The sequence below is a fragment of the Ambystoma mexicanum genome, chromosome 5q, assembly GCF_040938575.1.
Source record: "Ambystoma mexicanum isolate Mex_15411 chromosome 5q, UKY_AmexF1_1, whole genome shotgun sequence".
NCBI lineage: Eukaryota > Metazoa > Chordata > Amphibia > Caudata > Ambystomatidae > Ambystoma > Ambystoma mexicanum.
In genome coordinates this window covers 1,093,085,918-1,093,113,912 of record NC_090933.1, presented here as the reverse complement: position 1 = coordinate 1,093,113,912, position 27,995 = coordinate 1,093,085,918, and the positions used below count along the sequence as shown (strand labels likewise).

At 46.2% G+C, this 27,995-nt stretch overlaps 1 protein-coding gene across 6 annotated transcripts in view; it reads left to right on the top strand.

The window, feature by feature from the left end:
- The window catches only part of WASHC5 (WASH complex subunit 5), a 1,117,936-nt gene that overhangs the window by 936,184 nt on the left and 153,757 nt on the right, over positions 1 to 27,995 (top strand). For 4 of the 6 annotated variants that reach the window (XM_069621614.1, XM_069621612.1, XM_069621613.1 and 1 more), the window contains 5 exons: positions 1,080 to 1,182; positions 1,275 to 1,354; positions 1,814 to 1,917; positions 7,167 to 7,365; positions 24,120 to 24,216. In XM_069621614.1, the coding sequence (XP_069477715.1) occupies positions 1,080 to 1,182; positions 1,275 to 1,354; positions 1,814 to 1,917; positions 7,167 to 7,365; positions 24,120 to 24,216 (583 nt within the window). The remainder of the gene's footprint in view (positions 1 to 1,079; positions 1,183 to 1,274; positions 1,355 to 1,813; positions 1,918 to 7,166; positions 7,366 to 24,119; positions 24,217 to 27,995) is intronic. The other 2 variants (XM_069621617.1, XM_069621616.1) reach the window with 1 other exon arrangement.

Genomic DNA, 27,995 nt, shown 5'->3' with positions numbered 1-27,995 from the left:
AAACATCCTTTCTACCCTTGTTAAATGTAGTTCACACAAGGTTAGCCAGAGAAAGTTAGAAGGGGAGCCCCCTAGGGCAACCCAGCAACAATAGGCCCTTATTGCCAAAAAGTTGTCAGAGGATAGGTTTCTATGGAGAGTCTTAAAAATGACACCCATAAAGAGTACAAGATTCTGTGAGTGTAGAAAAAGGTTCCCCCTCATAGGGATAAGGAAAAATTATCCACCAGTAAAAGCAAACAGTTCTGTGGTTGACACAGGTCAGGAGGATTTATAATTGCTATGAAAATCTTACCTAACACATCCTCATTCTGAATGCCCCTACATACTGTTTTGGGATGTGTCCATGTTTCTGTCGCAAAGAATTGTATGCAGCCAAACAGCATCTTTCTCAGCTGGGTGCTTCTAAGCAAACCCCCAAACCTCAACCAGTTCGAGTCTGAGCTGGTGGGCACATAGGGGTGTTGCAACAGTGCTGGGAGGGCTAACTACCTGACCCTTTTAGTAGGGGATCTAAGCTCTCCACTCCAATTCTTATAATACAGGCAATAAAGCGAGGGCATAGCATATTGATTTGGTGATCCTTTGTGTGAAGGAAGATGTCATGTGAAAACATCCAGTAAGCAGTGTAATGCCTTGGTGTGGCAGTACTGCGCAGATGCGGCCACCCAGGTGTTATTTCATCAATTTCTGTGCCTGCCCATCTAGTGTGGGTGACTCATTTAAGGTCTTTCTTTGTGCACAAAGGTTGGCTTTCCTGCACACTTAGTCTTGTCAAAATCAATGAGAACACACAATGTATAGGGAACTGGTGGTGCAAACAGCGCAAATAAATCCAATGCTTCCTCATCTCAGTTGTGAGAAAAGCCTGAAAAACGTCATAAGGTTCAAATGTCTTTTCCACTTAAAATTCAGTGTTGAACCATATCCTCTGATCCGAGCCTTACTTCTGGTCTGCCACACAACATTCTCGGTCATGTCAACATTCTCTTGCAATCGTGTAGTATGAATTGGTTGGGATGGAATTAAGTGTACAGGTGCTTTTTCACAATGACATCAAACTTTGTTGTTTGATTTAGAACTTCCTAGGTTTGTTTCACAAGACGATTCTCAGAGACAAAGCTGTCCAGGACTCATTGAGGGTCTTACAGAGAGCAGTTACTCCGCTTAAAGGAATTGTGGGTGAGTGCTTCTTGTCTGTTTTTTAACCACATGAGTTATTATTTGTAAATAATACTGTTATTAGTTAACCAAAAATTAATTTTTGGTTTTAGCAAATTCAAGCAAAACCTATGCTGCTGCAATAACAAAAACGCAAAGGATTTGGACTGGCTATCTTGATGCAATAATGAAGGTAAGCTGTAAAATGTACACCTGGTACAATTGATGTTTTACAAGATCAGACCGTTTGGTACAATCGGAAGCCAAACCATAGCCAATCCTATGGGAAAACAAAGCTTTATATTTTATGATTGTCCATCACATGTCCACAGTTGCACCTGTTGACTGCTTACCATGGTGTCTTGTAACATGCTGGGTTTGCTGAAACCCATCTTTCCAGGCCTGGCTGTCCAACAGTGGCAAGATTTCATTTTAGCTGCACCCCCCACACCCCTCTAATGCAGGGAACACCTCTGCAACCCTTGTTCTGTCTCCCATCTTCCTTTGTGTGTGGGGAACATCTCCTCAACCCCTGGGCTCCCTCCATCCCCCACTACAGCGCACACCCCTCCCCTTTCTCCTGCCCACTCCCCCCTGGCTACGAGACTGTCTTTACCATATAACATCTCTTGTCTCTGTTTATTTGTGGTAGGTTGGACAAATGCAGATTTTAAGACAGCAAATTGCCAATGAATTAAATTACTCCTGTAAATTTGACTCCAAGCACCTGGCTGCTGCTCTGGACAATTTTAATGAGTAAGTTTTGATATTTATAAATGTACTTGCCGTTTATTATTGTCAGTGTTCCTGGGGGCTCACAACCTAATGAGACTATAAAGATTTGCGTTAATTCGCCTATAGAGCCCTTCCTGGTTAGATCCCCCTATATAAAGGCCTACTTCAAAACATGCCCGTACATCGCTGTGCTGTTTATGTTACAGACTCTGATTTTTTTAAGAGGATGCCTCCCAGAACTTGTCCCAAGAACTCTTCATGTGCACAGGCCCCAGATTACCCACTCTCAGCTATGCAATAGTTCACTATAAAATGAGCTAAAGAAAGCCATGAGGGTTGCAAACATATTACTTTGCTTGATTAGCTGATGTTTCAATAACAAGGCTTTAATAACAGGACATGGCAGTTGTCCATACACCATGCAAGCCTGATTTTCACTGATTAGATTGTTATGAATAGAATGAATGCAGAGGAAGTCCATGCATCACCTCCTACCAAGAATTATATATGAACAGGTATGCTCTAGACCGAGGTTGGTAGCCTTAGATATTATGTTGATAAAATTGCTCCCTGTGTCCTTGGTTATGTAATGCTAAGATCAAAAACTGTTCTAAAAGGTGAAAGATTCGAAATGACATTGGCAAGCATGGAGTAAAGTCACAAAGGTGAGTGAGGTAGACAATTTGTATAGTGGCAATTGTGAATTAAATCGTCTCTTGGTACTGTTAGGTAAGCATTAGTGCAGTCTGGTGTGGGACTGCACAAGACGTATATCTTGGTATTAGTTAACCCACTTGTTTAATATAGGCCTGTACTAGACCAGTTGGTAGTGTGACTGAGCAGCCAGGCTTATCATAAGAGTGGTAATGTGAGCTGTACAATGAAATCAGTAAATACAGGTATCCAAGTAAACACTTAGTTATATAATACATTATTTATTTATACACAGATATTTAAAGTATTCTTTAAAAGGCAGTAATTAGCTGTAACATTATTCCCAAGTTAGGATTCAATTAAAAAAGTTAACAAAGCTTGGGAGCAATTCATTCACATGTTACACATGTTGCAGCACCCAGAGGTGATGTCATTTGAGGTCAGTATAACACTTATTTTGTATCACCTTTTTAATATTGAGTTAAGGAGGACAAGGTTAGCGTTGGATCTGAACAGACTGATATTCTATAAAAACAGTTAGATTCTCCCAAAGGGATGCAGGAAGTCTTTTATCCCAGCATTAGTGTTCAACATTTAAAACATGTAAGGGAACAAGCGCTGCCAAAGCCAATAGGTTCAGAAGGAGGCCTTTAGGGAGCCAGGACCGCCAAAGTCAATGGGCAAAGCCAAAGTTCTGATGCTCTTCTTAAAAATGTTCTTAAATAGTCTCTGTTCAAAAAGAAATCACAGGAACTCAAGAGGAGTCACCTTCAAGAAGCACAAGCTGAAAGGCCAGTGGAAGTGGGTTGAGGTCCACTCAGAGTAGGGTTTAATAGTACTCCCAAAAGTAGGAAGCACCCCAAATGGCAAAAGCATAATATATCCCAAGCCTCACACTACCTTTGAACTGAAGTTGTTCCAGCTGGATGCCTTCTGGATGCAATGCAGCAGACACTTGTTCCTGGTCATTTGTCATGGTTACGAATGGGAGGACGTCTGGTGGGCTCCTGCGGCATCACTCGAGAAAGAGGTACTCGGCAGCAATGGATTTCTGTCGATTCAGCTGCTTTGTGGTTTTAGCACCTTTTTCTCAGCACCAATGAAGAACTAACAGCTCTGGTTAGAAGTTCCTTGATCCCTCACTCCTGAACTCTGGTGAGGGGACTCTGGATGCGGATTTCCTACTTCTTTAGGGTCCTCTGGATGCCCACAAAGATTTGCTGGATTCGCATTTCGAAGACCATGCACTCGCAGGTGGTCGAGATACCCCTGGTATTGGGATTCTGCAGCCTTGGAAAGTCGCAGCAAGTCGGGGTTTGTGCCAAAATAGAGTATGTTTTGAGATTGGTTGGTCCCACCAGTCTAAGGGAGGAATTCATCCCATACGGGTCTTCCCTGTCTATTCGAAAACTAGGTCAGCACAGCTGCAGGGTTTCACAGGGCACTTCGTGCTCCAGTATGCTGCTGCTGGCATCTTCTCTCGTCTTCTGCTTCGGATATTGTCCTTCAGTGTATGTCTCTGCTCTCAGTCCCATAATCCTCGCTTTTTATGCAAGTTTCCATTCATTCACAGCCCTAGGTTGTCAATCACACAGCGGGGTGGCTGTCCTCCAGGGCAGCCAGCTGGCCAATTGGAACTGGTTTCACTCAGAGACAGACACTTCAGACACATCCTATACCCTAAGGTAACTTCAATTGTTAAACTGTGGACATTGATATATCACTGGTACATTTAGAACAATACTGCGTTTGGTGTCAAAGGGAAAAGGTTAGAGGGAAGAAACAATGGTTAACACGTTTCTCAAACGGGGAAGTACAATTTAACCCCCAATGCAATGTAGATTAACCCTTTCCCAGCTGCACAAGTAAAGAATGTGACTTTTTGGAGGTACAGATCAAAACACAAAGTCAGAGGTTAGTAGAGTCTTCAGTGAGCCAGGACAGCCAATGTTACTTGAGCAAAGTCTAGGGGAGCTGAAGTTCTTCTGAAAGGTAGGTACACAGTCATGCACAATGTTATAGAGAGCTTTTGTTGAAAATGAAATCACTGTTGAGCCACAAACTGGGAGACTTGTGATGGGCAAAGCTGCAAGCAACTCTGCAAAAGTTAACAGCTGCAGGTCTCAACTGAGAGCAAGCAAGTTACACAGCAAGAGTTAAGTACCCCTTAGTTTACAGTACCTTAGGTCTGAGGAAATGCTTCCAGCTGGCTTCTGTTCCTGTTGTAGGTCCTGCAGATCCTGTTGTTCCTGGGCCTCAGTCGTGGGGACAAGGGGGAGGATGTCTGGGGATTCCTGCACTACGATTCAGAGGTCGGCGTCAGCAATGGACAAACTTCAGATCAGCAGCACTTCGCGGTTTCATGTTCTCGCAAATAGCACCACTGCCGTTCTCGGTCGGATACCTGTTGAGGTGGCTCAGGCTTGGTTAGTCCTGCTTCGAGGGAGTCTGGAGAATCTTCCTGGAGCGTAGGCCTGACTTTAAAACGATACACTCAATTCTGGTGTTCCTTTCCCTGACACTCGGTTCCTGCAGCAGCAATGGAAGTACAGCCAGATTCAAGAGGATTTCCAGATGAGTTTGTCTTGGGGTCGATTGGTCCCACCAACCCAAGGGGAGAAGTAGTCCTTTGCAGGGTTTCTCTAGTCGAGGCGAATTCGGAGCTTCAGCAATGCAGCAAGGCTTCACCGGGCAAACCAACGGACCAGGAGTTGCAGCAAGCGTCTCTTCCAAGTTCTTCGGATTCATTCGTCCAGTGGTCGACTCTGCCTTCTGTCTAAAAGACCTCCCCTTTTATGCAGGTTTCTCCCATTCATTCGCAGCCTAGTTGTCAATCACAGAGCAGGGTGGCTATTCGCCAAGCCTAGCTGTCCAATCACCTTTGGGTGCATTCCTGTAACCAAGGAGACGAAGCACAGGTTTCAGGCACCTTCCTGCCCTGCCAGACACGCTGGCGCCAGAGGCGGGCTTCACTGGTGAATCCCGCCAAAGACCAAACGAACAAAGGGACCAAACCTGGTTTGGCGCGCAGAGTAAATCTCAAGAAGGATCTTTACAACAAGAAATGGCGAAAAAAGAAGACCAGGGCCATTTTGACAAGATGGGCACCCGTAGGTGCTCTACTGCAGCTGCAATTACAAGCCGCGATAGAAACACTCAATGGTTGTAAAAAGTAAACCACTGCCACCAGCCATTAATTGTAGAAAGGGTAACATAAAAATGTTAAATGAGAAACTAGACAAAGGGGATACTAAGTAACCCCTCCAACACTGTAGTGTAAGAAAGTGTGTGCTGCGTCTAGACAGTTAAAAATATAAGTAAAGTCAATTTCACTTCACTGCTCTTGGAAACAGTAGTTTAAACAAGAGAACATATTTAAAACCTTTGGGAAATCTGAAAGACTTTGCTGTGCCACTGCACAGAAGGTGCTGTGTGTCACAATGTAACAAGATGATGGCTATGGAGTTTCAGACTCCAAAACCAAAAGAAACGGTGTGCAAATCACAGAGAACAATACCTGAGAGAGTGGGGAAAAAGGTCTCACTCTCTCCAGGATAAAAAAGTCCAGAGCTGGGGGGTCTCTAAGGTAGAAGGGAATTAGCACATTTCTGAGAATTCTCCCTAACATTAAACATTAAGGGAAGTCCAAGAGACTTCCCAGTGGCACTGCCCAAATGTTGCTTTGTTTGTCACCATGCAAAAGCAGATGCCTATGGAGTTTACCAGACTCCATAAAACAGTAAAAACATAGAAAATCATATTCAGGAAACCACATGAATGAGTGAGAAAAAGATCCCACTTACTCAGAAGTAAAAATTAAAAAGCCCTGAGCGCAGCAAAATAGCTGGGGGTCTCTAAGGTTAAAGGGAATTGGCACAGAAATGGCAATTCTCCCTAACATATTGGTCATCCACTAGTAGTGAAAGCGACTGTTCATGCTACTGTAAAAGAAAAGGTTTCATGGATTTCTGGAATCGTACATGGTAAGCTTTATTAGTTTGCTTTACCATTGGAAAAATAGCCTACCAGCTAAGTTTTTCCATTTGAATGAGTACCTTATCAAGAAATTGCCACAAGAGGAGTCATGATATCTGGCACATTGTCCTCATCCTTAAATTGTAGAATAGATGCAAAGCTGTGTTCTGCACTTTTTGCATCTGCTCATTGGCAGATTGAGGGATGGCCATGTAAAAGAATTTAGCACAATCTAGCAAATAATTGAAAAATCTCCCACTATTGTAGTAGCAAATGATTAACAAGTGAAGGGTTTTAGTAGGTTGAGTTGGATGTCCAAAACCTTTTATTTCCATGGTACATTTGAGACGTCTGCATATTCTGCAAAGCCCTTAGCAAGCAGATAAAATACTAGAGCAGAGGATGTTTGAAGGCACTGGGGATCAGGAGCAGCATTCCGGTGCTCTAACAGAACTGAACTTAAGCTTTACTCAGCTGTGTGCAAGAATTTTCAGAACCCACACGCTCTGAAGAGTGGAGTGCATTCAATTTACATTAATTATGCTGAACTGTGTTATGATCAGGCAGTAGATTGTGTGTCGTCATGCTGTAATGTATTGCGCTGCCTTTTGTAAAGTGATGTTTTTGTTTGCCCTCTATAGAGCGATTTTAGCAGACATTGAAGCCCATTATCAGGATCCCAAACAGCCGTACCCGAAAGAAGACAACTCCCTCCTCTATGAAATCACAGCTTATTTGGAGGCTGCCGGCAACCATAATCCATTAAACAAGGCAAGAGGTGCACTCGAGAGATCTTGTGTTGCATGCCACAGGAGTGTTGGCGGTTTGTGGTTCTTAGAGGTCTGTCTTTATCTTTCACTCCTCCATGTGTGTAGTTGCTTCATTGTAACCTTCCATCCTCATACCCCATACCAAGCTCCCTCCTCCCCTCACTGGATACCAGTTGATTACTTTTATTTTAACATAATTTTTATTGCCATTTATATAGTAATAATCATACATATACCAAATATTTCTGTACCGTCAGTATGATTTGCTCATTTTTCAAAAAATTCACATGCCTTTACCAACATGATAACAAAACAACAAACACAAATCGTCTTCAGTCGGTGGGCCAAACATCTTACTTAGTATACCAATTGATTACAAATAAAAAAGGCCTCAAATTTAACAAATGTTCATATTTCACAGCTGCAAGTAAGTTACTATTGCATCAGGTTCAGATACACTGGTACTGCACAACTGGAAAGATTATTTTGAAAATGTATTTTGAGAACAGCAAAAATAAAATAGCCAATAAAAAAAGTTTTATTTATTTGGTAAGTGTGATGGGTCATTAACGCAAGATTGACAACTGTTTGATGATTTATCAAAACATGCCATTTTGTTCTCAAAAGAATATGGTAAAATGCCTCACTATCCCTACTGTGCTGAGGATTTCCCTGCCTAACCAAAGCTAAGGGAATACACTCGAACACAGGATATTTGGCCCTCAAACTAAACAACAAATACACAAAGAATATATATGGCAATGCAAGATAACACATAAACAACTTTCAGTTTCTTAATAACCTAATGTCCTGCTTAAATTCCCTTTCTCTGGATTCAAGGTCAATTCCATTAATTTTCAACCAAACAAAGACATGTATCAAATCAGTTATTGATGTTTCAAAGTCAAAGTTTGTTAACCAGATTCCAATGATAGCAAATCTTTTCTCCTTGGTGAAATATTCACTTTCAACTTCCACCAAATAGCACCAATGGTAATTCCAGCCGCGATGCTTTGTCACCTTTTCAAGAAGACTTGTCACAGTTAAATAAAATAATGATTTTTTTTTAAAAATAAATGAAATATCTACAATTGTCAGTGAGACATAGTTCTTGAGTTACAGTATTTCCTTAGTTACAGTTTAAACTTCTTCACAATTGTATGTTTGTTAGGATGACATCACAGTGCTGATGCTTCCACTTCAACAACTTCACTTCTATTTGATTCACCATGAGAACAGTCACATTTGTCTCACAGTACTCCACTTCGTTTAGACTACTACAATTTTGCATTTACTGACAACAAGATATACCACCACAGCTTCATTATTTTATATTAGTACCACAACTCCAGTGATTTGTAATTTTAGATAGGCTTCAAAGTACTTAAACACCTTCAATTAGGCAAAGGTCTTCAAAAGGGACAGCCTCTTTGCCTTTCGTGTCTCTCTGCCACAATAGCAACCTGTGTTTGCCTTTAAGACTCCCTTCTCTCTGTCTTCCACAGTCTATAGCAATACAGGTTGTGCCAACTTCAAAATAGTCTTTACAAGCAGCCAGTTTCCTTTCTCCAACTTTAGCTTCACCTTTCTGTCAGTTATCAGCCCAAGGGATGACCCAGAAGCCTTGGTGCCACTCTTAGCTTCAGGTAATGTTTGCACACTTGTATCCTAGGCCAATGGAACTGTTATTAGATTCACAGTAACAGTATGCTTTCTAACTCTGAGAAAGGCTAGTTTCACTCTTAATATGGGGAGACTTGGCTTGGGCAATGCTTGCTCTTCTCTTTCAATAGTTAAACGATTTAACTTTGTCTGAAAGGTATGCCGCGTTAAAGTGAAGAATGGAGTGCCACCTTCCTTTAGGAATCACAATTAGGCACACACGACCACTTCTTAATATAGTTTTCACAGGTTAAAAGTTTCAATAATTGTTTTTCTCCAGCATGGGGTCTGGCATGGATTCACATGCTCATGAATATTCCCCGTCGTCAGGCTGGGAATCCTCGGTAAAGAAAAATCAGTATCAGTTTTGTTTCTGATCTGTCTTTCGCAGTAGTAACCAATCACTGATCTCTGCGTCATACTGACCACAGCCAATGACTGCCATCTCCCTAAGCCCCGCCTCTGGCAGCCATCTTCAGATTTTTAACGCACGTTCAAGTGTTGGGATCCTCGTGCTATTGCTCTCGAGCTTTAGTGCTTTTTTCGCTCTTTTTTCTTAGGAAAACGTTCTCTTTTTCGGTCAAAAGAGCCTCAAGCTCCACCGTTTCTTTATCCGATCAACGGGGACCCGTGTCGGATTCTTCTACGCCCCTCAAGGGTGAAGATTTCATCGAGCCACGCTTTTGGAGGACTCCAGAAGTTTCTCAGGCCCATCTCGATCATGGCCCAGGAGAAGGGAAGCTCAACGGCCGGTCTGCCCTGGATGCCAGCTTCAGAATGTCTTAAAGGAGGACGAACACTCCCTTTGCCTCTACTGCCTGCATGAGGACAAGACGCACGTGGAGAAGGACTGTGCACTTTGCGGCAATATGTCGGAGCGGACCATGAAGGACCGCCATCTGCGTCTCGCCAACTGGCTGGAAGGGAAGAGCCCGTCAGGCGAGAAGAAGAAGAAGTCCGAGCGGTCTTCTAAGACCTTTGAGGGCGCCCCGGCGACGGGGGTCCAACAGAAAGCCAAGCACCGCGAGTCTGCTGGCACCGGGAGCGCCGAACGGTCGGGCTCTATGGGCGCCAGGCAGGGCGCATCCTCCCCGGCGCCATCAACCACGAGCCAACGCTCTGGCTTGGGTAAGAGGAAGGCCGAGCACCCGGCGAAGCTCCTGGAGAGACCCCGGTCGAGCTCGAAGGCACCATCGGAGAGAGAGCGAGGCGGTGACCCTCCCCCCAAGGAGAAGGCGGTGAGCGCACCTAAGGTGGTGAAAGCCTTAATCCATCCGGCCAAGGCCTCTATCGAGACAGTCGCGGCGGCCCTGGCTCAGCCTGTGGAGGCTACACCAGTGGTGGCGACCTCAGGGCCCAGAGTCTCCCTGCCACCGCGGAGGGAGTCCTCTTTCATGCCCATCGACAGGACCCCCGTGAAACCTCTGACGGAGAAGAAAAAGGGGGGGGCAGGAGGTCGTCGTGGATTCGGACTCAACCTCTGAGGAGGAGCTGATCGAAGTCTTAAGCCACAGCGTTAGCGTGGAAGAAGACCAGCCCGTCGGGAGGGACCCTGACGTAGGAGTCGGACTCCCCTCAACCAGTGCTGCAAGACAACTCGGCTGCCATTTTGTTGGCGATACAGTCCTTATGCTCGGAGATAAGGACGAGATTGCCGTTACCACCAACGGAAGAACCTCTCCCGACGGGGGACCCGCAGCCAGGCCCTTCTGGGAGCCCTCCTCCTAAGAGAAGAAGGATTCATCCTCCACCTCCTTTTCAACCATCGCGCCCTGCTCAGCCCTCCTCCCCGTCCACGACCCGTGGGTATGATATGGGGACTGACACGGCAGCGACGGGCACAGACGAGGTTTACGATGAGGATCTCCCGTCGTCACCTCCTCCCGGGCTTCCCCGCCCGACGAGATTGGATCGTTTCATGCCATGATGGCCAGGGCATCCAAGCTTTTCCAGCTCTGCCCGGAAGAGAAGAAGGAGGAAGGTTTCCTTTATCAACGGCGCGAGACCAAGAGGAAGACGGTCCTCGCTGTACCTCTACTGGACGATATCTGGGATGAGGGTCCCGCCCTCCTCAAGAACCCATCCACAACGCCTGCGAGAAGGGATCGGTACGAGAAGAAGTACCGGGTCCCGGACGCGGCCCCCTTGTGCCTTCAGGCACAGCCAACCCCGGACTCGGTCGTCTCCGCGTCGGCCAGGAAGAAAGCGGGGGGGGCCTCGGCCTCTACGTCAACCTCCCCGCCGGACGGCGAGGGAAAGAAGTTGGAAACGATGGGACGCAGAGTCATCTCATCGGCAGCAACGACAATTAAGGCTGCTAACGCCTTGGCTATCGTAGCCCGCTACGACAGGGAGTTGTGGTACAAAATCGCTCCCCTGCTGGATTTCCTACCAGACGACAAGAGGGCGGAGGCCCTAGAGATCTTGCAGGAAGGAGAAGTAGCGTCGGACCACGCCATTACGATAGCGACGGACATCGCTGACACTGGATTTCGCCAGTTGGGCAACGGCGTGTGCCTTAGACGGCGTGGATGGCTCAAGGCAACTGACTTCCGTCAGGACGTGCAGACCAGAGTCTTGGACATGCCGTTCGACGGGAGCAACCTGTTTGGGAAAACAGTGGACGATTCCCTACAAGCCATCAAGACGGACACAGAGACGGCCCGGGCTCTTGGTGTTCTCCAGCAACGACGGCCGCCCTTTCGGAGCGGCGGAGGCAAGCAGGGTACCTCCAAAGTTTCCGGCGGCGGATTTTCCACCGATCGTCAAGCGGCCCGTTCGTCGTCACAGGAAGCCTACAGGGGACAAAGCAAGTCGGGCGGACCCCGCCGTCGTCGCCAAGGAGGACAAGGCGGCAAACCGTTGGGTGCTGGATGCCCTGGCCCAGGGTCACACGCTCGAGTTTCTAAAGAAGTGCCCGCGCATCCCCCCCGTGGCAAGGAAGGAACATCACGTCCCTCAACTTCTCTTGGAGGTAAAGGCGATGCTCAAGAAGGGCGCCATCGAGCTCGTCCCAAAGAGGCTTCGGGGCTCCGGAGTTTACTCGAGATACTTCCTCATGAAGAAGAAGACTGGAGGATGGCGTCCCATCCTGGACCTACGACGACTTAACAAATTCATCAAGGCACAGAAGTTGCAGATGGTCACCCTCCAGCACGTCCTGGGTCAACTGGAGGAGGGCGATTTCCTGTCGTTGTTGGATTTGGAGGATGCCTACTTCCATATCCCCATCCTAAAGGGACACAAAGTTTCTCAGATTCGTGGTCCAAGGGCATCACTACCAGTTCAGAGCCCTTCCCTTCGGATTGAGGTCGGCACCCAGGGTGTTCACCAAGTGCCTCGCACCGGTGGCGGCGCGGCTGCGCCTGGAGGGGATCCACGTCTACCCCTACCTGGACGACTGGCTCATCCGAGCAAAGACAAAGGAGCTCGCCGCGGAGCACACGGCGAGGACCGTCCAACTACTCACGGACCTGGGATTCTCCATAAACTACGCCAAGTCCCACCTGGTGCCCGCGCAAGACGCGCTGTTTCTGGGAGCGAAACTCGACACAGTGGCGCTTCTGGCCTCTCCGTCGGAGGAAAGGACGAGGGCCATCTTGGGCAAGGTGAAGCGGATGCTGGTTGCCGACGCGGCCAGGGTGAGGTCCATCAAATCCCTCCTCGGAATGATGTCTTCTTGCATTTATCTCATCCGCCTGTGCAGGCTTCGGATGCGCCCGTTACAGGAGTTCCTGGACGCTCGCTGGATCCAGACGACGGGCAGCTTCGAGGACAGGATCACACTCGACGAGAGCTTCCGACGAGAGCTTCCGACGAGCGATCCGGTGGTGGGGCACCCGCGCGCATCTGACGGCGGGCATGGACTTCCAGACCCCGAGCCACCAACTGACAGTGACCACGGATGCCTCCATGGAAGGGTGGGGAGCGCACACCGAAAATCTGCACGCGAGAGGCCTTTGGCTGCCGACGAAGTCCCTCCATATCAACGTCCTGGAACTCCGTGCAGTGTTTTGGGCCCTCAGGTCCTTTCTTCCGTCCCTCAGGGCAAGGTGGTGAGGATCTTCACCGACAACACCACCACCATGTTCTACATCAGGAAGCAGGGCGGTACCAGATCCCCAGCCCTGTCCAAGGAGGCTCAGGATCTGTGGCATTGGGCAGTCGCCCAAGGGATGTTTCTGGTGCCGTTTCATCTGGCAGGGATAAAAAACACCATCTCTGCGCTCGTCCCACGAGTGGGAACTACGACAGGATCTAGTGGACCGCCTCTTCCGACGGTGGGGCACACCCCAGATCGATCTGTTCGCGACGGCGACGAACTCCAAATGCCGGAGGTTCGCCAGCAGGTTTCCCCAGCCGAGGAGCATGGGCGATGCTTTCTCTTTCCCCTGGGAGGGCCTGTTCCTTTATGCGTTCCCTCCATTGCCGCTGCTGATCCGGCTCATCAACCAGCTCAAGAGGTCACGGTGCAGGATGATCCTCGTTGCACCTGCGTGGCCGAGGCAGATATGGTTCCCGGACCTTCTGGACTTGTCAGCGTCCCCGTCAATCAAGCTGCCAGTGGACGCGGATTTTCTCTCCAGGGAAGGGGGCGCCATCCTCCATCACGACCCGAAGTCGCTAAACTTGCAGGCCTGGCTCCTGCAGCGTTAGAGTTTGGAGGTTACGACATACCGGCCGACTGCAGAGAGGTTCTTGCAAAGGCCAGGGCGTCCTCAACTCTTAAATGCTACGGACACAAATGGAAGAGGTTCTCTGTCTGGTGCCACGCACAGAAGATTACCCTCTACGGATTACGGCTCCTCAAGTACTGCCGTACCTGCTGACGCTGGCCAAGGCTGGACTGGCGCACGCTTCCATCAAGATTCATCTTGCTGCGATCTCCCGATACACCAGAACCACGGGACGGACGTCTTTGTGGTCTCATCGTCTGGTGAAAGAATTCATGAAGGGACTGTTCAGATCGTTCCCGCCGGTGAAGGCCCCGGCCCCGGCGTGGGAGCTCAACGTGGTGCTGACCAAGCTCATGGGACCTCCATTCGAGCCTCTGCACTCAGCTCCGTTGAAGTTCTTGTCGTGGGAAACAGCGTTTCTTGTGGCCATCACCTCCGCACGACGAGTGGGAGGGATCCAGGCCCTTTCCTGCAAGCCCCCGTACTTGAATTTTCACGACACGAGGGTAGTGCTCAGGACGCACCCCTCCTTCATGCCCAAGGTGCCGTCGGACTTCCACCTCAACGAACCCTTGGTGTTGCCTGTTTTCTTCCTGTCGCCTTCGTCGCCGGCTGAAAGGACTTTGCACTCGCTGGATGTGGCTAGAGCGCTGAAGTTCTACGTTGACCGCACGAAGAGTTTTCAGAAGACATCACAACTTTTTGTGAACTTTGGACCTGTCAATAGGGAGAAGGCTCTCTCGAAGGCTTCCATTTCCAGATGGCTCTCCGGCTGTATCATGTACTGTCATCGGTTGGCAAACCGACCGCTGCCTGGCCGTCCGAGAGCCCATTCCACCAGAGCGATCGCAGCTACCACAGCGTTCCTATCTGGTGTGCCCTTGCTGGACATCTGCAGGGCTGCTACATGGAGGTCGACGCACACCTTCACGAAATTCTACTGCATCGATCGGGATTCCATGGAGGAGTCCAGGGTCGGCCAATCAGTGCTGCGCAACCTGTTCGCCTAAGGTGAGCCTGGTGAGGAGGTAAGAATTGCTTAATGTTGAGTTTTGGATGTAATGCTTAATGTTGAGCCTTTGCCACCTCCCGTGGTTGTGCATGTGTGTACTGCTATGTATTCTTTTATTCATGAGCATGTGAATCCATGCCAGACCCCATGCTGGAGAAGGAACAAGTTACTTACCTGTAACTGTTGTTCTCCAGCATGGGTCTGGCATGGATTCACATGCGAACCCTCCCGCCTACCCCTCTGCGGCTCTTCACTTGGTCATACTGCCACTTCAAGTGCTACCAAATCTGAATATGGCTGCCAGGGAGATGGCAGTCATTGGCTGTGGTCAGTATGACGCAGAGATCAGTGATTGTTACTACTACGAAAGACAGATCAGAAACGAAACTGATACTGATTTTTCTTTACCGAGGATTCCCAGCCTGATGGGGAATATTCATGAGCATGTGAATCCATGCCAGACCCATGCTGGAGAACAACAGTTACAGGTAAGTAACTTGTTCCTTATCAAGGTTAGGTTTTCAGTAATGGCCTTCACAGCCTTTGCTCTTCTTAATTAGTGACACACAACCACTACTTCAGATATTTAGTCTCTTAAAGGTTTAACAATGGTAAAGCAGCGTTTTTCTTTTCACAGGAATAAAAGGACATTCCTAATATACGCGAGTGCTACTTTTCCATTGTTCAGTGTTGGGCAACATTGTATGCAGTACCCTTTGGGTTCGCTACAACAACCCTGACCTCCTGGCAATAGGAACCCAACCTTTGGTATAAGTCTGTACTACACAGGTTGGTAGTGTGTTGAACAGCCAGGCTTATCTCAAGAGGGGTCAATATGAGCTGTAGGGGAGTTACACAGAGATTCTCAGTGACAAGTATTCAAATAAACTCTTAGACACAAGGTTTCTTGATTAAAAAAATATTGAATTTATTTAACAGTCAGTTAGAGTAAGCCTTCTTCAGAAGGGGCAATATAATAGTAACACACAAATATACTCCAAAATACACTCTTAATCTTTCTAAATCAGCAAGTACCCTTTTGGGATGGCACACAGACACTTCCTATGCCCTCAGGTGACTTTAGTAACTAGGACACTGTGGACATTAATCTACCACTGTTTGCATTTAGAATCAGACTTGGGAGTATGTCAAAGGAAAAAGGATATTAGAACAGAACAAGAGATCTCATAAATATTCTTAAGCAGGTAAGTACTTTTGATAACCCCTACTGCAAAGTTAGTTAACCCCTTCCTGCAAGAAAGACCAAACACAATGACCGAGGGAAGAAGAGTCATTCAGGGAGCAGGCTAGGCCAAAGTCAATTGGGCAAAAGCATAGGTGAGCTGAAGCACTTCTGCTAGGTATGTAAAGGTCTTGCACAATGTATTAGAATTCTCTGTAGAAAAGAAGAATTCAAAGCGGGGCCACAAGCTGATTAGGCTTGTGAGGTAAAGAAGCTGTTAGCAACTCTACAGAGCGACCCAGACAAGTCTCAGCGGAGAACAAGTAAGGTTACAACAAGAGGTAAGTTCTCTTAGACTGTACAGTACCTTGGGTTAGAAGAAAAGGGCTTTGGCTGGCTTCTGTTCCTGTGCAGCTCTGCAGATCCTGTGTTCCTGGGCCTCAGTCGTGGGGACAAGAGGGAGGACGTCTGGAGGACTTCTGCACTGCAACGGGGCAATCGGCGACAGAAAAGGACAATTTTCTATTCAGCAGCACTCCACGGTTTCAGCTCCACGCGTCCAAGCAAATAGCAACACTGCAGACTCTTGGCTGTCGAGATGGGCTTTTCTTGCATCTGGGGTCCAGCACTCTGTTGAGGTGTTCAGGCTTGGTCAGTCCTGCTTCCTGGGAGTCCGGAGGATCTTCTTGGAGCTCTTGGCCAACTTAAAAGCAATGCACACAATCTGGTGTTCCTCGCCCTGGCTATGTGGTTCCAGCAGCAACTGCAGTGGAATTTCAGCCAGCTCCGAAAGGATATCTAGGTGGCTTACTTTTGAGTTGATCAAGGGGAGAAGTCTTCCATACAGAGCTTCTCTAGTCGAAACGAAATTGAGTTTCAGCACAACAGCAGGGCTTCACTGGGCAAACCAACGGTCCAGGAGTTGCCGTAGGCGTCCTCTTAAAGTTCTTCGGATTCCTTCGTTCAGTGGCCGACTGTCACTTCCAAGCCAAAAAGCCTCTCCTTTTATGCAGGTTTCTCCCATTCATTCCAGCCTAGCTGTCAGTCACCCAGCAGGGTGGCTGTCCTTGCCGGACAGCCAGCTGGCCAATTACCTATGAGTGCATTCTTTTCTCCTAGGAGACTAAGCACAGGGAGTTTTGGCCACCTCCCTCTTCCTGCCCCCGCCAGACACCCTGGAGCCAGAGGCGGGCTTCATGCATGAATCCCGCCAAAGACAAAATGAAGAAATAGACCAAACCTGGTTTGGCTTTCAAGAGTAAATCTCAAGAAGGAGCATTCCAAAAAGAAATGGCAAAAAAATAAGACCAGAGCCATTTTGACAAAAATGGCACCCTTGGGGGCTTTACTGCTGCTGCGAATGCAGCCCACGGTAAATGCACACCACAGTAGTTAAAAGTAAACCACTGCCATGGACCATTCATCTAGGAAAGAGTAACATAAAAATGTTACATGAGAGGCTAGACAAAGGGGATACTAAGTAACCCCTCCAGCACCCTATTGTAAGATAGTGTATGCTGGGTCTAGAAAGTTACAATGTAAGTAAAGTCAATTTCACTTCACTGCTCTTGGAAACAGTAGTTTATCCAAGAGAAGGTATTTAAACCTTGGGGCAATCTGAAAGACTTCACTGTGTCACTGCACTGAAGGTGCTGTGTGACACAATGTGAAAAGATGATGCCTATGGAGTTTGTCAGACTCCACAACCAAAAGAGTCATAGAGTCCAGCAAAAGAGCTGGGGGTCTCTAAGGTAGAGAGCAATTAGCACTTTTCTGCGAATTCTCCCTAACATTCCAATATTACATCTTCAACAAACAAATTCAACTCTGTTTAAACCACACGCGAGTGAATAGCAAACTGGATGCTGTTGCCAGCAATGCTCGCACAAGGTATTGGAACGCCAGGCTTTACTCACTGGCTTCTTTAACACTTGCTCTGCGGGTTGCACTGCTTCCACGCCTGCTGCCACAACTTCTACTGCTTCTGGCTACTTAGGGACCCACGCCCTTCCTCTCTGAAGGTGTCTCAAGTCTGGCCACACATTTATGGACCCCCTCTTGCTCCTGAAACCCACGGTTTGACAACTGCTTCTCGCCTCGGTCTTTAACGCATTCTCTGCATGGCAATCAGGCTCACACGGGGAAAGACAACTCTCCTGCACGCCTTCTGCTGCGCTGGATCTGTTCCTCAGAGTTTGAGGGAACATGACCCTCAGGGAACAAGCAGGTGAAATCTGCTGTCTCCACATTCCAGCGTCCCTCTTGTTCTCCCACGTCTGCTTGGTTTGCTAGCTTTGTGTCTTCTTCTTTCTGCTACAGCTCACACTCCAGTCACAGTTCCAGCTCCTTCTAGTTGCCTGCACTGGGATTCTGGGACTTGTAGTCGCTGTCAACAAAGTTGTTTCTTTTAAGAATTGAGTTGATTTTATGGGTAGACTTATTTCCCTTAAGCTCTGGGTAAACTTATTTCCCTTAAGCTCCTTAAAAGATGAACCTTTAGAATTGGTTGTGTGAGGAACCTGAGGGCGTCCTCACTTCTTTTCCCCCCAGTATCCTCCTCTCAAGTGGCTAGGGAAAGGCTATTGCTTTTGGATCCCGACCCTAGGGATGGATATGCGAGGAATGGTCACCTGGAAGGAGGAGACTTGGGGAGTTGGGAGAGGACTTCCTTAGGTGAGACATGGTATCCACCATTTCCCTTTCACCACGAAGCCTCCATGCCACATGCCCTCATAGGCATTTGTCAGATTTTATACTGTGGCTCCTGTTAGGGAGAAGTTTCATTTTAGTGCATAATTGCTCCCACCTTGGAGACCACCATCCCTTTTGCTGGACTTTAAGACGTTTTAATTTTAACCTTGGAGTCAGAGAGTCTTTATCTCACTCCCCCATGTGTTTTAACCTGATTTGGATTGTGTTTCATTTGTTTTTGGAGTCTGACAAACTCCATGGGCATCTTCTTTTTGTATGGTGACACCCAGCACATTCAGTGCAGTGTCACAGAGAAATCCTTTAGGTTTAAATACCTTTTCTTGTGCAAACTACTGTTCCTAAGAATAGTAAAGTGAAATTGATTTTACTTACCTTTTCTCTTTGTATGTATATTGTACATACAATGAAGTGTATTGGTATATAATATTAAGTTGTCTTCTTCTAGTGAAATGTTTTCTAAATAACTGTGTAATAAATTAATAAGTGTTTTTACCAAGAAACCATGAGTATAAGTGTCTACTTGAACCACTGTGATTGAAAGTCCTCTGTGTAACTACTTGTACTGTTCACATTCACTCTTGAGATAAGCCTGAGCCTGGCTGCTCAGCTCGCTACCAACAAACTTTGTGGTACAGACGTATACCAAAGGTTGGTCTTGCTTACACCTGTAGTCCTAATTGTGTGTGGTGGTCCCAGAGGGTACTGCATGCAATTCTGTATAACAGCAACATCTGAAATCCGGCCAGAAGCTCCATTAGTCTCCTAAGGACCCTATAGAACCAGGACGACCCGAGGTCGAGTCCCCTCACCAGAGTGCAGGACCCAAGGAGTGAAGGAACCCCAACCGGTATCCGGTAAGGGCTGAAACCCCAAAGTGCTGCTGAACCGAAAAGAGCCCGTAGCTGCCGACAACCTCCACATTTCCGCCCTTCCGATGTCCTCCCGACATCCTCCCTCTTGTCCTCACGACTGAGGCTCAGGAACACTGGGTCTGCACCGCTGCAACAGGACAGAATCCAGCTGGACCACTCTTCTTCAAACCAGAGGTACTGTTTAGACTCTGGGTACTTACCTCATCGTCTTTGAACTGTGCTTTTCTCAGTTGAGACTTGCAGTGGCGTAGCTTTTTAGAGTTGATTCTTTTCACAGGCTGAATGGCTTGTGACCATAAAAGTGATTTCTCTTAACATAACTCTCTAACTTTGTGCAAGACATTTTTGATCCTAGAAGTGCCTCAGCTATATAGACAGCTCTTCTGACCTATTGACTTTGATATTGCTTGTCTCTTATAGGTGGTAACTTGTTTTACACTGTTATTGCTGTGAAAGGCTTGTCTAGACTTCATTGCAAGATTTATCCGTCCTCACATTTACTGAGAACCTGTTTAACCTTTGTCCTTCCTTAACCCTTTCCTTTCTGCAACCTCAGAATCTAAAAAGTATAACCAGTGTGATACATAAATACCATTACTGTCTTTGTGAATGAAGTCACCTCCGGGTTTAGGAATTGTGTAAGAAGCATATCCAAAGATTGTCCACTAACTTGTCTGATTCTGAAAAGTGATTTTAAAGTATATTTACCTTTTTACACGAATTGTCTTTTTAACGAATGCTTATTTAGAACTTGTTGTTACCTAAATAAATAATTATTTATGAACTGAAACCTTGAGTGTAAGTGTTACTTGTATTTACAAATGGCATTGCTACAGCTCTACAGCTCACATTTACCCATCTTGAGATAGGCCTGGCTGCTCAGTCACACTACCAACTTGCGTAGTATGGACCTATCCCAAAAGGTGGGTTACCTAATACCAAGTACATAAGTGTTGTGTAGTCTCACACAATCTTACTACATCAATTCTTACCTAAGAACTCCCCTAAATTATCCCCCAAATTGCATCAGTTTGCTACTGGTACGAAGAAGAGGAAAACTAGACCAACTCATCCTCATTTCATGAAAACGAACAAACGCTCCAAGTACTGGGACGAGGAGGACAACAAGAGCAACAAAGGACTGCTGCTTTACTGGTGGGCGGTCTAGTCTTTTCTGTAATAAAAATGGAGGCAGGCGCTTTCAAAAGTGGGATGCCTGGCAGTAATGGAGTCTGCTATAGCATGGTCAGCTGTGGCATGGTCTGCTCTGGAGGTACGGGTAGCAGCGTGCAGGAAGACATCTCTGTTGTGGCAGGAGCAGCGCTGGAGGCCTGGGAAGCAGCGCAGAGCATGTACAGCAGGAAGCGGCAGTGGAAGAAGCTGGAGGCTGGTGGCAAGCCATGAGAAGGAGGCTGGCCGGACTAAAGGAATCCGTCCTAAGTATCCTGCTTTATAGTGAAAGCATTGCTGGGTGTGCGCGAGCCACAAGGAGACCATCTGGAGAAGATGCGAGCGACTGCATGGAGAACCAGGAACTAATTGCGGCGGAAGGACTCGCAAGGAGCCGTAAGACTTACCGGTGAGTGAAACCAGAGAGCGGGGAGGGGAACAACGGGCTGGCTGGTGGTGGCGCTGAATGAAGTTAAAGCGCATTTTGAATACTGAACTTATTGACAAGTTGGAAATACTTGGGAATATTGAAAGGAGTGAAAGAAGGAATTGTGAACCTTATTGAAAGGAACGTTTTTAATTACATGAATATAATGAACTGCATTAACTGAAACAAGTGCTAGCAAAGCCAAGAGAGCACCAGAAGTTGAATGCAGAGTATGAGCAAACCAACACTGGTTACAGTAAAGAGAGTACAAAGAACTGTATAAACAAGCATTGACAAGAACCAAGGAAATGACAGTTTGTGTAACATGTGCAATGTGGTTAACCAGGCCACAGTACAGTGTCAGGAGAGTGTGACAAGCAGTCAAGGAAGGGTACCGGTGGCGTGACGTGTAAAGGATGGACCGACAACTGCCGCTAGACCGGGTGACACTGAATGGAAAAGCCACTGAAAAAACCCTAATGAAGCTTGTTGAGCAAAGACTTTGTGTCTTGAAATAAAGTGTTATTTTGAAAGCTGGAAGAATTGAACTCTTTGAACACTATTCGTTTTTTATGCTGACATCCCTAGACATTGTATGCAATTAGTTGTGAGGGCAAGTATAGGTTTTGGACAAAAACCAATGTTTTACTTTGGACTTCCTGACGTGGACTATTCTTAGTTTTCTTTTGGTAGGGAAATCCCACCTTGGCATAGAGCAAGTTAGGCATTCAGCCACCCTGCTTTTTCAGTTAAATAAAGATGTTGCTAAGAAAACTTGAACCTATTTTCTGTGTCTGACTCATGATGCCTTCACAGTTGTTACAGAGGAAGAGATTTGATTTAAGACACTTTTGCTAGATCCTTTCACGTTGTACCTTTGGGAGTAAGGAGGGTATTTAGTTTTAAATTCTTTCTGTTGACGAGGTTTGCTCAGATTTTACAGGACTTTGTACTCAGTCATAGATCTTATATGTGGGTCGGGGACATTTTAATGACAATATGACATTACCTGGTTTGGTAAAATAGAAAGTTACTTCTAGAAGACCACTACCGTGTCGCATGCCACAGGATCTCCGGACCACTCTGGGCCTCGTCTCCTCCCAGGTGATACTCCTGCAGTACATCACACCAAGGCTAGAATCAGGAAACGTCTGCCTTTCCCCGTCCACCTGGGAGGAGACTTTAGGAAGGGTTTTAGTTAAGGATCCGTAAGATTCTTCACAGAAGGTAATTTACACTCCAAGGTTGTCTTCAGTAACTCCACAAGATTTGAAACCCTTGGTTATTTTACGTTAAAGTAAAACCTATTATTGCAGTTAAATGAACGGTGTCAAGCAAATCTTAACAGATTTGCTCACCATTCCATGTCCCAAATTCCTGTAGTTGAATTAAGTATTCTCTGAAAGGTCCTGGGCTGGAGTTGGTATAGTAAATTATACCCTCCTAAAATATGTTTGGGGAAAAGACTAACCTATCTCCCAAGTCTTTCATTTACTTTTCTTAATTCAGATTTTAAAGGATTTTTTATTTTGGTTTCAATATGCTTCAAGGTGTGTGAGTCCCCTGGGGGGGCACTAGTGAGACACACTTTGCTACTGTGCCTAAACAACTCTCGACTTTCCTATCCTGCATCCCACAGTCACCAGACTCAAGAATTGGGTCTGCTGCTGAACTGAAAGGGAGGTGAAAGGCTACTGTGAACGGAGCACCTTAATATATTAAGTCTTGTCGTGCCTTAAAGTTAACCCAACGTTCTACTGCTGGGCCATCCACCATATCCCTAGAGGTGGGGTGTAAACCTGTGTTTTAGTGGAAACTCCCCCCTATTATGCATCAATTAATTGTACTGTAGAAAGACCCAGGACATGCATCATGCCAGTCTCAACATCATTGGCCACTTTCTCCAAGTTCCACAGGAGTACCATTGACACTGGCTAGCAAAATATGTTGCGGAATGATTGAGGAGAACGTGTAGTTTAAACGGGCTGGTGCATGTTGCATGAGAAAAGCAGCAGTGGGGAAATTATCTTGCAGAGGTTATTGGATGCACCACAAAGACTGGGATCTCTTCCCACAACATGTGTTTTCGTTACGGTCCTAATGGCTGCTATACTGGGCATTACGGATATTAGGTTCTAAGGCTTAGATGGTTTGTCTAAAGGAGTGCAGTTGGCCTCTCAGTGTGTGGCTACAATACTTAGGTTGCCAGGAATAGCACCAACAGTGATTTCAGCTCTTATACTTCCACTGTTAGTTATCAACGTAGGGCATTTTTCCTAACCCCAGCTATGTGTGGGGTTTCCACTCAGAATTCCATTCCATGGTTGTGGCTTCCCCCAAGGTATGCGAGAAGGAGCTAGGGTTTTAAGTATGTCTTAAGGAGGGTGGCCTCATAGCACATGCATAGAAGAGCTCCCATTTGCATACGCCAGGCAAGGGCTTGCTGGAGGTTTGTTTTTTGCATAACCATTTTGGCTGATAGGGAATTTTGTTCTGAAGATCAGGTGGTGCCGACATCCAATGCAACCTTTGCTAATTAGAAAGTTTATAAAATAAAATAAGAAGACTGTTCAGGTAAAAAATATCACTTACAGGGTTTGGCTTTTGCATAGTAACAGAGTTCCGGATGAGACCTGTGTTTCTCTTTCAGACTCCTTGTATCCCGGGTAGCTAGTTCTTGTGATGCAGGGCTGGGAGGATAGCTCCGGGGCAACACCCTCATCTTGGGTACATGACAACACTGAGCAGCACAGGTTCAAAACCCAGTCCTGTGCTTAGTGGCCCATAAAGCGCGAAATAAGGGATATTATTTTTTGTAATGCATATAGAATGTTTCTTCTATTGCTGTTGGTTAAAATGTATGGCACAAAGAAGGGGTTGCACACACTATATAATGTTATTTTCTGATATCTGGGGCAATGTGGTGGATCTCTGGTTCTGCCTGACATAATTAGTAGGGAATTGAGAAATGTCAATGTCGCTGCCTAGGAATGAGATATTTTGGAAATGCGGAATCAGAGGTAATAATCAATGGGAAACATTTTACACTGTGAAAATTAATTCTTCTAATCGGCAACAGAAGTTTTTCATTTGCTTTTCTATTTCTTTAGATATACATCACTACAAAACGGATTTCGTATTTCCCTGTTGTCATCTTCGTCTTCTTGATTGCTCAGTTACCAAAGCTTCAATACATGAAAAACCTAGGTATGGGAAGATTTGTTGATCAAGTATATTTTAAATGTAATTTCCAGAATCTTCATACATTCAGTTTCTAATTTGTGAAAGGGACACCAGTAAGGATTTCTGGTTAGTACATACTTATATCTAATGGCTAACAATCATAGTATGCATCTTTTGTGCCAGTCATTGTCTAGTGTGTCTGCAAAAGCAGCTAGTGGGTAGGAGCTGAATGTAGGTTTTACATTTAACATTGATGGATTGCTGTTGTCTAAACTCCCTGTCTGGACTCCCAGGCCTGCAGTATAAATAAGCAACTACCTGAGTGTTTGACTGTAGGCACAGTCACACCATGATATTCTGATGAGAAACTGTTACGATGGATTTCCAAAATCAACCCTGGATTTTAGGTGACCACCCGAGTTATGGAGAACAGGAAATTTCTAAGAGTTTAGCCAAAACTCTATCAAGGCTCCATGGGAGAGCAGTCAATGTTTAATCTAAGAAGTGAGTGAGTGTGGTCTAGGGCCCCAATGAGTTCACAAAGAACAACACAATAATTCAATTTAGACAGTTTGTATAATAATACTATTTATTATGCATTTAAGACCACAATAAGAAATTAAACTAGCAGGTGGTATGATCACAAACATATATCCCAAATATATACACTTACCAGCAGGTTCATGTACAATGCATCAGTCAATAATTAAACCAGGTAATTATTTATATGCAGTTAAACCAACACAATCCCAATTCCTTTTCACTTAAGTCCAGCCCTAAGATGTATGGGGCCTAGTGCCCAAAAGCCACAGGTTCTTCAGGGAAGGTTCTCTAAACTGATATAGTGGGCTTTTGGTTGATTTCAAACATTTAAAAACTGAATAAGTATTTGTCCAAAGATAGGTAGGTTCTCCTCTCTCTTCCAATCCCAAGGTTACCCCTGGAATAGGATACTTAACCCATGTTCGAAGACCAAAGGTAAGTCACAGAAGCTACTCCAGGACTGGTTCCCTTGATGCTAGGAAGCTGAAATTCCAGGAGAAAGCGACTTGTGACCGAGCTGACGACCACCAAGGTTCCAGAATTGAACGCAGAACGGTGACATCTCTGTGGAGGTAGCCAATGGATTCTAAGTGATCCGACCGCGGCTGATTTTGCCACGGCTGGAAAGTTCGCATGAGAAAGGTGCGAACTACCAAAAGGTTGCACCTTTCTCATGCGAACACACTTACATACTACGGGGGCTGCAGGGTTTCCCCCGCAACCCCCGCTCACTATACTTTAAAGTATAGTGAGCGGGGGTTGCGGGGGAAACCCTGCAGCCCCCGTTTTTTTTTCTCCTTTTTTTCATTTTTTTTTTCTTTGCGGGTGCGCTGCAGGGGTGTCCCCCGCAACATCCTGCTCACTGTACCACACAGTATAGTGAGCGCGGTGTTGCAGGGGACACCCCCGCAGTCCTCTTTACTTACCTTCAATGCTAACACAAAATGTTCGAACTTTTGGTGTTCGAACCTTTGGTGGTAGCATTTTTCGGTCGTATTGTACAGTCTGACCTTTTTTTGTTCGGTCTGATCGTACAATACCAGCCAATGAGGGAGCAAGTGAGTCCACCGGGCAGTCCAGGGACCCTTGTGAAGGTTATTTGGGCATGCAACCTCGAGTTGGCGTCCAGATTGGTTGGTCTCACTAGTCCAAAGGCTGAAGTACTGTTGAGGGACTTCCGAGATCTTGCAGAGGAGCAAGGCTTCACCGGGCCAGTGACTGGAGAGGATGCTGGTCCACTGCAGAAGTTGTCCTTGTGTCGTCAGCGGCCTGCTTTTCATCATAGGAATCTTGGCTCCAACCTAGATCTCCAGAATATCTTCAGAAGTACTCCTCTTATTCAGAATCGGAGCAGGCAGCAAGTGTTTCACATCCGTCCAATAGCAGACTCTCTGGCACTGAGCGATGTGGACTGGGACCAGACAGACCCAGACCACCTCCCTTGGGCTCACACACAAAGGATCACTAGGCTGCGAAAGCAGCAGCTTTACTTTCCCAGGCAAGTGCATGACCTTACATGGGATTGCCTGACCTGTGGAGGTATGAAGGTCAAACTACAATAGGGCCAAATAACAACCAAAAAGTCTTGTGGGACGGACATCTTAGGGTGGTAGCCACCTTTTTAGTAGCCGTTCACAGAAAACGCATAAGTCTACAAGTACAATAAAAAGAAAACTGCAAACATTTTACTGCTGCCGTCAGCTTGTCTTTGGCAAAAATAAAAAGGGACCAAAAACCCTTAAGATGAAAAGTTATGGGGATACCAGGTATCCCCATTGCACTGCGCTGTAAGGTGTGGTGTGCATTTGCCAAAATACAAGAATGCAAAGAGAAACAAAATTTCTCAGTATTGACAGTTTCCACATAACAATGAGCAAAAGACAAGGGAAGTGAAGCTGAAGGCTTTACTTCCCTTCAAAAAGTGAGGGCAGCAAAAAGGAGGTTGTCTCATTGAAATCAATGGAGGGAAAGGTGCAACAGAGAAAATCTTTCACCAAAGAGTCCTCCAGAACTGTGAATCCCTGTGCTTGGCCAGTCGCATTTTTTTGATAAATAATGCTAATTTAGCAATCTAGCCTACCATAGTGAGTTGTGTACCGGCTGTTTGTTGCTAGGCCTTTTACAAGCTCCAGCAGGTTCTTCAACTGGTAAAGCCTTCTTCGGTCGGCTATAAGGCTGTTAACATCCAGGAAAAATACCTAGGTGCATTGTTTTATTTAAATGGGGTTACACATTTGAGTTACTAACCATAGCGCTCCTAAAGATCTTGCACAGCTTTTACACTTCAAACTAAACAAAGATGGATAGTAAGAAAAGAGCTCGATCTGGAATGAGGGTAGAAGATGTGACCGCTAGGCAATCTCCGAAGGAAGGAAAACCATCAAGGAGGGCTCACTCTGGCATATCCAAGTAAGATTTATTATTTTATTTTTCTAAGTGCGAGGTACATGAAAACCACCCTGATGGCTTGGAATAGAATTCCTGCTTTCCAAGCCATCGTATTGGCAGAAACCCATTTCCCTGGTGCTAATAGGAAATATTTCCTCCTTTGGAATTATCTAACTCGCTCCTGCACAGTTGCTGCTTTGCTGAGGATGGCTTAGGCATGCTTATAAGAGAGCATAATCATATTAAAACAAGCCTAAAGGCAATCTATCCTTTATGGCACGATGTTCAAAGCCACTTACTGCTCATAACCGCATATGAATAACCGCTTAAAATAGATGCTATAAATAAGTGGATTTTCTGCCCAGGTAACTGCCTCCTTCTTGATCTTCCAGATTGAGTCTCCCACCTGGAAGGTTTTAGAGGCCAGTGCAGCCCTCATGGCATTCAAGCCAAACTGGTTCAAGTTTATTTGTGCCTTCTCCATTACTTTTCTCATCCATCTTGCTAGCGTGGCCTTTGCACTGCAGGGAATACTGCGACCTGTAAGGAACTGTGTCCTTCTAAGTGAGACTTGGGCTCCGCCGTCTATAGCTTTTAAGCCTTGATACATGTTGGGAAAGATTTTCTTTTTGCTGCTTTCCATCCGTAGATCTCTATGGAACCCCCCTCAACCCCCCCCCCGCCCCAACCTATTGCTGTTATTTTGAGCTTGACCTGACTTTTGGACATACATAAAGCCTTTTTGCTTTACTTAACTTGCTAAACTCATCTGTTTTGGGGCACTGATCAGTGCCTGTGGCCCATCGGGGGTCTTTGCCCCCGAATGCGAAATTCCTAGTTTGTGTGACAGGGCCAGTAGCATGGCCTTGTCA